The sequence below is a fragment of the Schistocerca americana genome, chromosome 1 (genome assembly GCF_021461395.2).
Source record: "Schistocerca americana isolate TAMUIC-IGC-003095 chromosome 1, iqSchAmer2.1, whole genome shotgun sequence".
Lineage (NCBI taxonomy): Eukaryota > Metazoa > Arthropoda > Insecta > Orthoptera > Acrididae > Schistocerca > Schistocerca americana.
In genome coordinates this window covers 417977397-417993615 of record NC_060119.1, presented here as the reverse complement: position 1 = coordinate 417993615, position 16219 = coordinate 417977397, and the positions used below count along the sequence as shown (strand labels likewise).

Here is a 16219-nt window from a genome sequence, read left to right as displayed (position 1 = left end):
TAGAGGCAGGCTGCTAGATTTGTTACCAGTAGGTTCTAACAACACGTGTCACGGAGTTACTTTAGGAACTCAAATGGGAATCCCTGGAGGGAAGGCGATGCTCTTTTCGAGAAACACTACTGAGAAAATTTAGAGAACCGGTACTTGAAGCTGATTGCCGAACGATTCTACTGCCGTCAATACACATTGCGCGTAAGGACCACGAAGATAAGACACAAGAAATTAGAGCTCATACGGAGGTATACAGAAAATCATTTTTCTCTCGCTCTGTTTGCGAGTGGAACAGGAATGGACATGACTAGTAATGGTACATGGTACCCTCCGCCACGCACCGTACAGTCCCTTGCGGAGTATCTGTGTAGAACTAATGAGAGGTAGAAGTAATGAGAAGACGAGATACTTATCTGAGTCAGAGATAAAGAAGCAGATGTGATTAAGGAAGTGTGCTTTCCAGGCAGCAAAATAACCCATTACGCACGGAGGACGAGTAAACCATTACTTAACATGCATATCTTAAAGAGACGCTGTCGACTATCCACGACTGTACGAAATACTTCGAAATTTATTCGCCGATAGAACTCTTTGACATGAGCTGTATTAGATATAGATTCACTACCCAATAGTGACACACACTTAGGTGACAAAACTCATGGGATACGCCGTCCATAACAGCGAAACTGTTGAACGTGCAGGATTTTGTGCACGAATTGACGCCTCGATTATGTTCCATAATTGTTCGATGGGATTCGTGGTGGGCGATCTGGGTGGCCAAACCATTTGCTCGAATTCTAGAATGTTCTTCAACCGACCGAGAACATTTGTACCCCAATGACATGGCGCACTGTTACCCGTAAAAATTCCATCGGTCTTTGCGAAAATGACTTCATGAACCGCTGCAACAGGTCTCCAAGCAGCCGAACATCCAGAGGACCCAGTCAATTCCATGCGAACACAACCTGCACCATTATGGAGCCACCACCAACTGGCACAGTGACTTGTTGAGAACTTAGGTCCATGGCATCATGGGGTCTAAGCCACTCTCGAACCCTACCATCACCTCTTACCAACCGAAATAGGAACTCATCAGACAAGACCACGGTTTTCCAGTAGTCTAGTGACCAACGGATATGGACTCAAGTCCAGGACAGGCGCTGCAGGCGATGTTGTGCTGTTAGAGCAGGCACTCGCGTCGGTCGTCTGCTGTCATAGCCCAGTAACGCCAGATTTCGGTGCACTGTCCTAACGCTTACATTCGTCGTACGTGCCAAATTGATTCCTGTGGTTATTTTACGCACTATTGCTTGTCTGTTAGGACACACCTCTACGTAAACGCCTCTGCTTCTGGTCGTTAAGTGAAGGCCATGAGCCACTGCGTTGTTCTTGTAAAGAGGTAATGCTGGAAATCTGGTGTTCTCGACACATTCTTGACTCTGTGAATAGCGGAATATTAAATTCGCTAATGATTTCCAAAACGGAATGTCCCAAGTGTCTGGCTCCAACTACTATTCCGCGTTCAGAATCTGTAATTTCCGTCGTACGGCCGGAATCATGGCGGAAACCTCACGTGAATCACCTCAGTACAAATGACAGCTCTGCCGGTGCACTGCCTTTCCATACTTTGTGTACGCGATACTACTGTCATCTGTATATGTGAATATCACTATACCACGTCTTTTGTCACCTCAGTGTGTATAAGCACTTCTTTGATATATATGTATTCACATAATGTAAAGCACCAATCACACACACCAAAAATATTTCGCCATATGGAAGGATGTATACAAAGATGCCGATATCACACCCCTACCAGCGTCAAAGAATATGTCCCTCAAAGATATTTCTATATGTGCTGCGAAGTGACAGTAAAAATTTACAAAATGCAAAAGTTTCATTATTTACAGTTTATCTTAAATGATAAATTACTACAGTTAAGATACACAAATAAAGCAGCCAGGTTGTTACAAAGATTAATCGCCATAAAATAATGTAAATATTATGGTGTACAATCGAAGCAAAGTAAATGATGAGGGACAGATATGCAAAAATAAATATTACGCCAGTGGACGTAACAAAGTGAAAAGTAATGTAAACTACAACAAAAATGTATCTTAACGTGAAGAAGCCATCTTATGATGACCCTGTTAATTTGAAACGTGTCACGGCGCAGTTTATGTAAATAAACGACGTTATAAAAGGTGGTCAGTTGCTGTTATCGTCTCTTCAAGAACCAACCTGTGTTTTGTACACAGCCACTGTCTAAAAATGTCAGTTTTCGATCAAATAGCCTAGGTATAGATTTGCTACCCTATAGTGTCGTATAAACATTCATGCCGGGTCTACAATATAAAGATGTAGCCAGCGCAACACGTGAAAATCGCGGTGCGTGCACGGACAAAAGGAGAAGTTATGGCAACCACTTGGGATAAGCAGGAAACTTGGGTAGTAACATCCACCAAAAATTTTTCACATGTCACTACTGGGTACTAATCTACACTACTGGCCATTAAAATTGCTACACCAAGAAGAAATGCAGATGATAAACGGGTGTTCATTGGACAAATATATTATACTAGACTGACATGTGATCACATTTTCAAGCAATTTGGGTGCATAGATCCTGAGAAATCAGTAGCCAGAACAACCACCTCTGGCCGTAATAACGGCCTTGATACGCTTGGGCATTGAGTCAGAGCTTCGATGGCGTGTACAGGTACAGCTGCCCATGAAGCTTGAACACGATACCACAGTCATCAAGAGTAGAGAGTGGCGTATTGTGACGAGCCAGTTGCTCGGCCACCATTGACCAGAAGTTTACAATTGGTGAGAGATCTGGAGAATGTGCTGGCTAGGGCAGCAGTAGAACATTTTCTCTATCCAGAAAGGCCCGTAAAGGACCTTCAATATGCGGTCGTGCATTATCCTGCTGAAATGTACGGTTTCGCGGGGATCGAATGAAGGGTAGAGTCACAGGTCGTAACACATTTGGCACTGTTCAAAGTGCCGTCAGTGCGAACAAGAGGTGACCGAGACGTGTAACCAATGGCACTCCATACCATCACGCCGGGTGATACGCCAGTATTGCGATGACGAATACACGCTTCCAATGTGCGTTCACCACGCTATCGCCAAACACGGATGCGACCATCATGATGCTGTAAACAGAACCTGGATTCATCCGAAAAAATGACGTTTTGCCATTCGTGCACCCAGTTTCGTCGTTGAGTACACCATCGCAGGCGCTCCTGTCCTTGATGAAGCGTCAAGGGTAACCGCAGCCATGGTCTCCGAGCTGATAGTCCATACTGCTGCAAATGTCGTCGAACTGTTCGTGCAGATGGTTGTTGTCTTGCAAATGTGCTCATCTGTTGACTCAGGTATGGAGACGTGGCTGCACGATGCGTTACAGCCATGCGGATAAGATGCCTGTCATCTCGACTGCTAATGATACGAGGTCGTTGGGGTCCAGCAGGGCGTTCCGTATTGCCATCCTGAACCCACCGATTCCATATTCTGCTAACAGTCATTGAATCTCGACCAACGCGAGCAGAAATGGCGCGATACGATAAACCGCAATCGCGATAGGCTACAATCCGACCTTTATCAAAGTCAGAAACGTGATGGTAAGCATTTCTCCTTCTTACACGAGGCATCACAACAACGTTTCACCAGGAAACTGCTGTTTGTGTATGAGAAATCGGTTGGAAACTTTCCTCATGTCAACACGTTGTAGGTGTCGCCACCGGCGCCAACCTTGTGTGAATGCTCTGAAAAGCTAGTCATTTGCATATCACAGCATCTTCTTCCTGTCGATTAAATTTCGCGTCTGTAGCACGTCAACTTCGTGGTGTATCAATTTTAATGGCCAGTAGTGTATATGCTATACACCTGTCATCGAAAAGCATTCGGATTAAATCAATATTTATTTGTCTGTAACGAGCCAGCAGAAACCACTGGTACACCAAAATACACGGAAAATATGGATACACAACGTCCGAAATGTTATCGACGGAGTTGGGATTCATCTTGTAGCCAGTTGTAACTGGCCAGTATAAAAGATTGAAAGAGCAGAAAGCAAGAAACGGCGCCACTCACATGGGCAGGAGCCGTATGTTGGGGTGCTGCAGCGGGTTCTGTGGCCAGGCGGGCCCCTGCGGCTGCGGCTCCGGCAGTGGTTGCGGCTCCGGCGGTGCTTGTGGTTGTGGTTGTGGCTGGTCCGGCGGCGAGCCGCAGCAGACGAGCACGAAGCGGCCCTGCCAACCACAGACGCGGCGGCGCATCGCCTCTTCGACGCCGGGAGGCCGTGGCTCCTGACGTAGCAGCGCGGCAAGCCAGCCGCAATCCGCCACCTTCACGCAAGGCGTCTCGCACCGCACTGAGGACAAAGACCTCGCTGTAGCACGGTGTGCCAATCTGGAAGTCTTAAGAGTGTACAGTACCTACCACTCCTGTATGCACTCTATAATTACGGAACACTTTCCTGGGGAGTGGGTGTCACACAAAACGGACACAGTCTTCATCCTACAGAAAAAGTGCCGTTATAACTAAAAAGTAGTAACTCAACTCTGTGTAAAGATCTCGCTAAACAGCTGTCATCTATAACTGCACCACCATATGAGTACACCAACCCATTTATTATGCACATGACGGAACATCAGTTGTTGTTGTTGTGGTCTTCAGTCCTGAGACTGGGTGATGCAGCTCTCCATGCTACTCTATCCTGTGCAAGCTTCTTCATCTCCCAGTACCTACTGCAACCTACATCCTTCTGTATCTGTTTAGTGTATTCATCTCTTGGTCTCCCTCTACGATTTTTACCCTACACGCTGCCTGCCCTCCAATGCTAAATTTGTGATCCCTTGATGCCTCAGAACATGTCCTACCAACAGGCCCCTTGTTCTTGTCAAGTTGTGCCACAAACTCCTCTTCTCCCCAATTCTATTCAATATCTCCTCATTAGTTATGTGATCTACCCATCTAATCTTCAGCATTCTTCTGTAGCACCACATTTCGAAAGCTTCTATTCTCTTTTTGTCTAAACTATTTATTGTCCACGTTTCACTTCCATACATGGCTACACTCCATACAAATACTTTCAGAAGAGACTTTCTGACATTTAAATCTACGCTCGATGTTAACAAATTTTTCTTCTTCAGAAACGCTTTCCTTGCCATTGTCAGTCTACATTTTATATCCTCTCTACTTCGACCATCTTCAGTTATTTTGCTCCCCAAATAGTAAAACTCCTTTACTACTTTAAGTGTCTCATTTCCTAATCTAATTCCCTCAGCATCACCCAAGTTAATTCGACTACATTCCATTATCCTCGTTTTGCTTTTGTTGATGTTCATCTTATACCCTCCTTTCAAGACACTGTCCATTCCGTTCAACTGCTCTTCCAAGTCCCTTGCTGTCTCTGACAGAACTACAATGTCATCAGCGAACCTTAAAGTTTTTATTTCTTCTCCATGGATTTTAATACCTACTCCGAATTTATCTTTTATTTTCTTTACTGCTTGCTCAATATACAGACTGAATAACATCGGGGATAGGCTACAACCCTGTCTCAAACCCTTCCCAACCACTGCTTCCCTTTCATACCCCTCAACTCTAATAACTGCCATCTGTTTTCTGTGTTTTACCCATGCCACCATCAGAATTTGAAAGAGAGCATCCCAATCAACATTCTCAAAAGCTTTCTCTAAGTCTACAAATTCTAGCAACGTAGGTTTGCCTTCGCTTAATCTTTCTTCTGAGATAAGTCGTAGGGTCAGCATTGCCTCACGTGTTCCAACATTTCTACGGAATCCAAACTGATCTTCCCCGAGGTCGGCTTCTACCAGTTTTTCCATTCGTCTGTAAAGAATTCACGTTAGTATTTTGCAGCCGTGACTTATTAAACTGATAGTTCGGTAATTTTCACAACTGTCAACACCTGCTTTCTTTGGGATTCGAATTATTATATTCTTCTTGAAGTCTGAGGGTATTTCGCCTGTCTCATAAATCTTGCTCACCTGATGGTAGAGTTTTGTCAGGACTGGCTCTCCCAAGGCTCTCAGTAGTTCTAATGGAATGTTGTTTCGACTCGGGTCCTTCAGTGCTCTGTCAGACTCTTCACGCAGTATCGTATCTCACATTTCATCTTCATCTATATCCTCTTCCATTTCCATAATATTGTGCTCAAGTACATCGCCCTTGTATAGACCCTCTATATACTCCTTCCACCTTTCTGCTTTCCCTTCTTTGCTTAGAACTGGGTTTCCATCAAAGCTCTTGATATTCATGCAAGTGGTTCTCCTTTCTCCAAAGGTCTCTTTAATTTTCCTGTAGGCAGTATCTATCTTACCCCTAGTGAGATAAGCCTCTACATCCTTACATTTGTCCTCTAGCCATCCCTGCTTAGCCATTTTGCACTTCCTGTCGATATCATTTTTGAGACGTTTGTATTCCTTTTTGTCTGCTTCATTTACTACATTTTTATATTTTCTCCTTTCATCAATTAAATTCAATATTTCTTCTGTTACCCAAGGGTTTCTACTAGCCCTCGTCTTTTTACCCGATTGATCCTCTGGTGCCTTCACTATTTCATCCCTCATAGCTACCCATTCTTCTCCTACTGTATTTCTTTCCCCGGAACATTAGTGGTTTTCCCAAACAGCAGCGTCAATGATCATGGAGCAAGAGCCTTACTGAGCTTACTTTTACGGAGAGTGTTGCGTCCTACTTCATACACAGTAATAAGGAGAGGTGGGCTACTGCGTGGAGAAGCAGCTGCCGTCGTAGGGAAGATAGACAGGAGCAGAAATCATTAGCGAGTCGTAAATACAATAAACAGAAGTTTTACTTACCTTGTAGTATACTCCAAGCACTGCGAAGAAATTTTACAAACAAACAGCAGTAAAGTCCAGCTGTTACGAGAAGCAAACTACAAGCGCCATGCAATGTGAGGCTTCCACTACTAATGGACGAGCGAATTGTCGAAGGCTGACTAAGACAAGCCTTTCGAAGCTTGGGACAGAGACTGCGGCGTTTAGCTGCCACCGGCCACCCTATATCGCGGCGGCAGAGGCTGCCGGTAGTCGGAGCCGCTGAAGGTGTGGCCCACTGGGCTCGCATCATTGGTTCCTCGCGTGACTGCTATCGGTGTCTCTCGGAAACGTGTGTTCCCGTTGCCAACTGTGAAATGCTAGGGGGTGTACTATCGATCTGTGTACATTTTATTCTTTTTTCCCTGGTCTTTATTCCATATTGTCACAATGTTGGCATGTTAACTTTCTAATTTGGCAATGTCAGTGGCTGTTGCCACCCCGTCTGTCCTCCCCCACCCCCCTTCTCTACCCGCAGGTCACAATTTGTGTACCCTATCGATCTGCATCTCATTTTCACATTCAAAATGTGCAGAGGTGTTGTAAATGTTTGCGAACAGTATATCTGGGGTGGAATATATATACCAATCCGGTATTCAGTTGGTTGAATGTGGGAAACTGCTTAAAAACCACAGCCAGGCTAGCTGAAACACCAGCTTTCATCATCAGACGATCAATTCCAATTACAAAATGATCTAGAGAGAATTTCTGTATGGTACAAAAAGTGGCAATTGGCACTAAACAAAGAAAAGTGCGAGGTCATCCACATGGGTCCTAAAAGAAATCCGATAAATTTTGGGTACACGATAAATCGCACAAATCTAAGGGCTGTCAATTTGACAAAATACCTAGGAATTACAATCACGAGCAACTTAAATTGGAAAGACCACATAGATAATATCGTGAGGAAGGCGAAACAAAGACTGCGCTTTTTTGGCAGAGCTCTTAGAAGATGCGACAAACCCACTAAAGAGACAGCCTATATTACACTTGTCCGTCCTCTGCTGGAATACTGCTGCGCGGTATGGGATCCTTTCCAGGTAGGGCTGACAGAGGACATCGAAAAAGTGAAAAGAAGGGCTGCTCGTTTCGTGCTATCGCGCAATAGGGATGTGAATGTCACTAATATGATACGCGAGTTGGGGTGACAGTCACTGAAACAAAGGTGGTTTCCTTTGCGGCGTGATCTATTTGCGAAATTTCAATCGCCAACTTTCTCTTCCGAATGCGAAAATGTTTTGTTGACACCCACCTACGTAGGGAGAAATGATCATCATAATAAAATAAGAGAAATCAGAGCTCGAACGGAAAGATGTAGTTGTTCCTTTTTCCCACGCACCGTTCGGGAGTGGAATGGTAGAGAAATAGTATGAAAATGGTTCGATGAACCCTCTGTCAGGCACTTACGTGTGAATTGCAGAGTAACCATGTAGGTGTAGATGTAGATGTTAATTTACCCAGCGTTCTCAGTCCAGAGCCAGCACTCATTCTACATTCTGTAGATGGCGTGTTAACATGATAATTTTTACATTCATCAAGATTAAACAAAAATAAGAAAAAAACAAAAGAATGTTCTACATCTGCATAAACTTTTACGATAAATTTCCCAAGAAGATCAAAAAATCTGAAATCCAAATATTTCTAAGTCTAACACATACTACAGAATCAACGATTATTTAGAGAACACAGAGTAGGGAATGGTTAAAACTGCAGTTATTTAATACTAAACAACAGTAATTCCGTAATAAATTGTCATGGTGTAATAATTCTTACTGCAAAATCCACTCTCAGGATTTTTGAAGGAAAATTCTGATTTATTTACACTCTCTTCAACTCAGCATCTCATTCATTGTGGTGTGGTTCAAATGTCTCTGAGCACTATGGGACTTAACATCTGAGGTCATCAGTCCCCCAGAACTTAGAACTACTTAAACCTAACCAACCTAAGGACATCATACACATCCATGCCCGAGGCAGGATTCGAACCTGCAACCGAAGTGGCCGCGCGGTTCCAGATTGAAGCTCCTAGAACCACTCGGCTACAACGGCCGGCATTGTGGTGTGGCTGACCCCAAACAGCAGCACCCACCAAAACCCACACACAGCCCTGTATTAGAAATAAAAAAGCATTGCATATGGGGGAGAGGGACGAAGAGATAGGAAACATGTACTCTGGACAATGACAAAGTAGAACTTGCAGTGCATAGGTTCAGTGTGTAACATCAAACTACTAAGTATGTACGAACCTTCCCTTGTAGAGTATTAAAGCCATGAGGTATAATTATTCACAGCAACTGTGTTTAATAGTATAGAATACAAATATTATGTAGTGAGCCTGGTGAGACGAAAAAGAACCGCAGTTCAAGTTTAATAGTATAGAATGCAAATATTACGTATTGAACGTGGTGAGGCTAAAAAGAACCGCAATCCAAGTATGACATGTATAGAGTTGTCTTTTAGTTGGACGGAGTTTTACTTCGTAAAACCTGCCATAGATCGGGACAAGTCATACTATGCTATGGAGGACTGTGTATATATACATGTGAACCAAGTTGTACACCACAGAAAAATATATGGATATGTGTGGCAGAGTAATTGTCACATAAATAGGAATATGTGACCTACCATAACAAGAAAGTATAGTACATATTATATATGTTACGCAGGGCTGCTTTGCAAGGCTGGATTATACAGGATCAAAAATATTGCTAAGAATAAAGGTCGCAGCAAAGTGACAGCTTGCAGTGCGGTTATTTCTGTAATGGGTAACTGCAGGAGTGCTACTAAAGTTTGCTGTCAATAGCAAGTCCAGGTGAAACTCGAAAGAGACGGAGGTCGATGAAAGTACTCCGATGAAGACTGATAAGGCGGTAAGGCGATGACCACTGCATTTTGGGATTATCACAATGTTTTCAGTAGGCAGAAACATTCTAGGCTGCAAAAATATCATAGGATTTATTGACGTCTTTTGCCTTTTTGAGATATCTTCAGAAATCCTACATAGGAAAAATACATAAAATCAGATTAGCGGTATGCCCTATGTAGCACAAGAAGGTGGTAAGAAGTTTTGTAAAATACTAAAATCCACTATTACATAACGAGCACCCACGTAATAAAGTATGATGCACTCTATGTCTTACGTCTTACATGGGACAGACCAGCTGGATCTCCAGAACAAGATTTCTGGAGCATATGCTCACTAAAAAAGATACGATTAAAAATAATTCTTCATTCGCCGAGGATTTAAAAGATAGCAGGCGTGCAGAGCCCGTACTAGAATCGCTTCAAATTTTTCATCTCGCACCCAAGAGTAAAAAACTGGCTTTGCTGGAGAAATTGGAGAATGTGGATCACTCTCGTAGCTAAACATGTTAGTCTTAGTGACCAGCTGATTACCAAGAATCAGACATTTTACGAGAGAATGATGATAGTTTTTCGAAGAGTATAATTGAGCAGTGGCATAATTCTCCTCATAAAGACGCCAGTTTATTTCTATATCCTATATTTTACGTTTGAGTTACGGAATTTTGTAAATAACTTGTCTGTTTTGTAAACAAGCCATTATGTCCATGTATTTCTTATGGACTTCTTGTCCTTACTTTTGACACCAACAGATGGCGCCACAGTTTAGTTGCTTAATTTCTTCTTTCGTTGTTCGTACATCTGTTTCATTGTTATCACCTATTTTAAATCCATTGTTTATTTGTATTGACTTTAACTGTCACTATATGTCCTTTTTTATTGTTATTCACTGTACTTTGAAACAGGTAAACGTCACCTTGAGGAGGTTCCGCCGGCCGAAGTGGCCGTGCGGTTATAGGCGCTACAGTCTGGAACCGCGTCACCGCTACGGTCGCAGGTTCGAATCCTGCCTCGGGCATGGATGTGTGTGTTGTCCTTAGGTTAGTTAGGTTTAAGTAGTTCTAAGTTCTAGGGGACTTATGACCGCAGCAGTTGAGTCCCATAGTGCTCAGAGCCATTTGAACCATTTGAGGAGATTCCGTCCGCAGCGCCGGCAGCGTCCTGCCTGCCGGTTACATGCAGCGTGCGGAAATGCGGTCATGTATTAACGACCACTGCAGTTTGTATTCCAGTACTTGTGTCAAGATTAGAAGTGTTGTCCTATCTAAGCATAGCTTCGTGCATTCGTCGAAGGCAAGGTTCGGCGCCTCTTTCACGGCCCCACTCCTAATTTGCAATTTCGCTCTTCGTTGCTAGTCTAAGGCAATGTCTTTTACTTTCGCATTTTATGTGCACACAAAAATTTCGACTACTTTATGACTAATGCGATACCTGCAGTTCCTATACGTACGTCCCTCTTCAATCTGATGCTTTTATAGTATTGTAAAAAGGTTTTTACAACTTTCTTATGCTACACAGGACCATGTACCGAATCTGAATGAAATGATAATTAAATCAAGACCCTAAAGCTGCGACAGGCGTTGATATACATCAACCGGGACAGGTGAAAATGTGAGCCCCGACCGGGACTCGAACGCTGGATCTCCTGCTTACATGGCAAACGCTCTAACCATCCTTTTTTTTTTTTTTTTTTTTTTTAAATCTCATTTTGTTCGCTTTTGTTCGTTGCATCTGCTCGGGGCGGACGTCGTAAAACATCCGTTTAAGTTCGTTGTTGATCGATTAACTCAGTTTTTTTATTACAGAGGACAGCTAACCCTCTGACCGAACACGCCGAGCTACCGTGCCGGACTTTTTTTCATTTTGTTCGTTGTTGATCGTTGTGTTTGGTCATTGCGGACGTCACTTGACATCCGTTCAAGTTCGTTGTTCATCCTTTCACTCAGTTTTTTTTTTTTTTATTATTATTACAGAGGCCAACCAGCTCTCTGGCCGAACACGCTAAGCTACCGTGCCGGCTATCCATCTGAGCCACCGAAGGCACAGAGGATGGTGCGACTGCAGGGATTTATCCCTTGCACGCTACCCGTGAGACCCACATTCCCAACTTAATGTCCACACACACTACATTCGTAGTGCCGCTGCCCATTACACTCATTACTCTCGGCAGACAATCTTACCGAGTCCCGTAAGAGTTTGGGCAATGCGTGTGCATCCGCACAGAAGAAGGTCAATGGCCGGTTAGCCTTAACTATACGAAGATGGTATCTGTACTTTCGGACATGTCCGAAAGAACAGATACCATTTTCATGTATATCTAATCTGCTTTCATGTATTTTTCCTTGCAGGATTTCTGAAGGCGCTTTAGAAAGGCGAGACGCGCCAATAAAGCCTGTGCTATTTTTTGAAACTTAGACTTTTTCCTACTGAAAATATATCGGTGTTGCTGCGCAATGTCCATATAGTGGGAAGATTTATTGTCATAATGGTTGTGTGCGGTGCTGTGAATACGTGGGTGAGTTTCAGACTAAAAATTCAGTGCTCCAAGGTTCAATCTTTAGTGAATCCTCGCATAGTTTGTACCACCTATCGCTCCTTTAACTTCCCGCAGGTGATACACAAACCTGTGCAAAATGTTGAATTACACCGTGGTTCGCAGTCCACGTTAAATTGTCGTTACCTCCTACAACGTGCAGTAAGACTACGCCTACTACTGCACTGCGGCGTGCAAACCAACGTTAAAGAGGGTTTTATAATCTTGATACGTCCTTTAAACATAAGAACAACCACAATTGGGACTTCCTTTCTTACTTTTTCTGTTCATTTGAACCAGGAGGTCATTGAAGAACGACCATAACTGGCATACAAGAACGTACTCCTTCAACAGGACAACGTTCAAGTCCACAGCTCTTACAGTGGCTAGGGATCTAACCTGGTGTGGCAGAGCCCCTTCTCGTGATTTAATCCACAGCCATCTTTCTGTATTCCCTACGTTACAGTTGTCTAGGTGACAAAAGCTTTCCGTCACGAGATGAAGTGATCGCCCCCATAAATACATGTTATACAGAAGGTGACGAAATACAATATTACAAGGGTGAAAAAAAGAAAAAATCTATGAAAATCACAGGACTAAGTGCACATCTTTCATAGAAGAGAATGCTGAGAAGAATTGTCTGCACTTTTTCAATAGCTTGTTCCAGCGTCACGCTTGCCAAACTGTTCTAGTGTGAGGTAAAGTTGCTACGTAATCGGCCCAAAATTAAAAGCATGACAAGTTATCTATGAGTTGACCCGTTTCGTCAGTTCCGTCAACTGTCGCCGCCTGAACTACTTTTATTTTTTTGTTATGCGGTGCTCGGAATAGAGTGACGTGGTCCTCTGTCTTCCGCCACAGCTGCGGGAAGCACGCATCCGCGAGAACGGTGCTTGGCTTGCTCAAGTAGGCCGTACTGCGTTGTTTTTCATCGCGTGGCCGACTGCAGGAACCGGCTCCATGCAAAACGCGCACCTAAGGTCCATGACCTTCAGCTATATCTTCTTATCCATTTCACCCAGACACCCGACAACGTAACCCGCTACGTCCTTCGAACTAACGAAAAATCACCTTCAACTTCGAATACCCAATGTTCGCAAAAGTTTTCTCATAAGTCCGAAACATTTCAAAGTTAATTACAGCTTTCTTACTTTTAAACAAAAAAAACTTTACATGCTGTAGTCACACAGATGTCACAATGCAGAGGATTTTCCATTTCCTGTTCTGTCTGTAAATGCTAACTCGCTAGATCTCTCATCCCCGACTTGTTAGTCGTTCTGAAATCAAGATAGTTCATCTACTTGAAAGATACCTTCGGAAGTCATTTCCATATTTACCTTTGGTTTCTCGCCAGGTTGTGCTGTAAGAATTTTTGGCGTTTCGATCCCTGTCCGCCGCTCCATAAGGAATATTTGCATTTCTTTAGCAACGTCACCAATGGGTGCGGGAATTTCCTTCTCCGCAGTCGAAACATGATTATTCTCATACGATGTCAGTATGGGTTGGATTGGGCAGTGGCAGAAATCGTGGGCACTGTTAACTGATTACTTGTGAATTTTGCAGGGAGGGATACTAGCTGTTGTCTGTTGAGCGCTCCTGTTTCGCATCCTTCATCCGCTACATTACTTCACATCTCTAGTTTATATGTAAGTCTATCCCCAGATGCTTTAGCTTCCTGTCTACGTCATGGTCTCTGAAAGTCACTGCTACGTGCGCAAACAAACTACAGGAAACCAGTAACCATGGATTCTATATCTGTCTGCATGGGCTCACTCTTTTGCGCCTGAATAACAGCTCGCACCATTAAATTGTGTGAGCCTGTGTAGGACGGGGAGAGAGTGGGGAGGGAGAGGGAGGGAGGGAGGGAGGGAGGGAGAGAGAGAGAGAGAGAGAGAGAGGACGCACGCACGCACGCTTGCACGCATGGACGCACGCTTCGATGGCATGACAGCAGTGCTTACCTACGAGGGTTGACTGAAAGGTAATTCCTCCATCATCGTAACTCTTCAACAGTTGGCAGCATTGGTATGCCGCAGGTACTGGCTTGTTCCGTACCATAGCCTCTTCTCTACAGCTCCACTTGCGGGAAGCCTTAAGCCGTCGGCACACGGACCGTCCATCCGAACGTTGAGCGTTGAGCGTGGCGAGTTTCTGACGTTATAGCGTGGAATAGCACGTTCGGGAGTCTTTCCGAACGTGCAGAGCAATATCTGGCATGTCAGATATTCTGAGCTTGCGTCTGAGCGTTGACCAATGAGATGGCACAACGCCACCCACGTCACACGCACGCCGTCTCCCTTCAGTACAGAGTTGTGAGGCGCCATATTGGCATTCAAGCCTATATGTATAAAGGCCGTTTCTGAGCACCATAAAATTGAAAATCATTGGAAAACCCGTTGTTAGTTGTGTGATTCGATCCAATAAAATAATGAGAAACATCATATTCGAAGCCAAAGAATTATTGTAACTTGCGTATTATGAGGGTGGGCTATTTGAAGGCAGCGACACACTGAAGACCGACTCAAAACGCATTGTTCTTGATGCAATTTGTTATAATTAAATTTTAATTAGTAACATAATTATCTACAATTAACGTTTTTAGCAAGGGGTAAGAAAATATGATTAAGTGCAGGTAGCGTGTTGTTGGTTTAGCGTAGCGAGTAGCGTCTCTGTCGGGAAATGAGGTTTTGTTTGGGCGGTGGTTCGCGTCGTAATACTTCCAATTTTTTTCCTAACATTCGCGTTTTTATTAGGTTCTGATACTTTATTATTAGTTTAACATAAGCATGTACCATAATATTTGATGTTATGTAAATATAAGTTCACCTTTTTTTGAGGGGTGACTTTGTTCGATTGGCTTAATCTACAGGACAGCTTGCGCTACTTGTATAAAGATATTTTGCTCCTTTTTCTTTTACGCTTCCTAATTCACATGCTGCAAAGATTCTGCTACTGGGCAGGAACAGTGATCAAGTAAGACTGACCTTGGGGTTTTACTAAAATGTGGGAATGGTGAAATAATGTTTATCTTATGCGGAGAAGTATTCCAAATTTGTACCGCACTGTTTGTAATGGAACTTTTATAAGCCTGTGTCCTTATTGTTTGGACATGGTACTTTCCTTTTCGTGGACGATGAAGGAAATGTGCGTTGTGATAGAGCTAACGTGTGATATACGAACTAGAAACATCCCTCAACTGCCGCTGGAGTGCGTTGCGATCGCATATACCACGTTGGGGCCCACGTACCGTATGCACAAGTCGCATCGTTCCTGAGCGTTCACCAGCACGTTGAACTTGGCACGCTCAACGTTAACGTTCGACAGCACGGTCCGTGTGCCGACGGCTTTAGCATTGAACGGTTGTGTTGTTACAGTGTAAAGTGTGGAACCCTGCGCAGACGATCTGTCAATGCGATTTAAGCACCGTGCAGTCATTGAATTCTTGACAGAAGAAGGTGTCACCGCAAAGGAGATTCAGCAGAGAATGAAAACAGTTTGTGGTGTTTGTGCTGATGTGAATACTGTGCGTCGTTGGGCGATTTAAGTCTATGGAATATCGACTTATAGAATCGCCCCAGAAAAAGAAATTCAAGACGCAGCCCTCAGCTGGATAAATCGTGGCCACAGTGTTCTGGGACACAGATGGTGTTATCCATGTTGATTTCCTTCATCGTGGAACAACAATAAATTCAGAACGCTACATCACAACGCTGCGAACTCTGAAACGACGGCTAACAAGGGTCCGAAAGCATGACAATGCCAAACCACGCACTTCACGTGCCACCACAGCAGAACTTCAGAGACTGCATCTCACCAACGTACGGCATCCTCCATACAATCCAGACTTAGCACAGTCTGACTTCCACCTGTTCCCAGTAATGAAAGACGATCTGCAGGGACATCATTATGCTTCTGATGAAGAACCTGTAAGAATGTGGTTGCGGAAATAGTGTCGACTTCT

The 16219-nt window shown here is 43.7% G+C and overlaps 1 protein-coding gene across 1 annotated transcript in view; it reads right to left on the bottom strand.

Annotated features, from left to right (window-relative positions):
* Positions 1–16219, bottom strand: part of LOC124623255 (serine protease easter-like) — an 85420-nt gene that overhangs the window by 54269 nt on the left and 14932 nt on the right. Inside the window, exon 2 of the mRNA XM_047149024.1 lies at positions 4093–4372. Coding sequence (XP_047004980.1) covers positions 4093–4372 — 280 coding nt within the window. The remainder of the gene's footprint in view (positions 1–4092; positions 4373–16219) is intronic.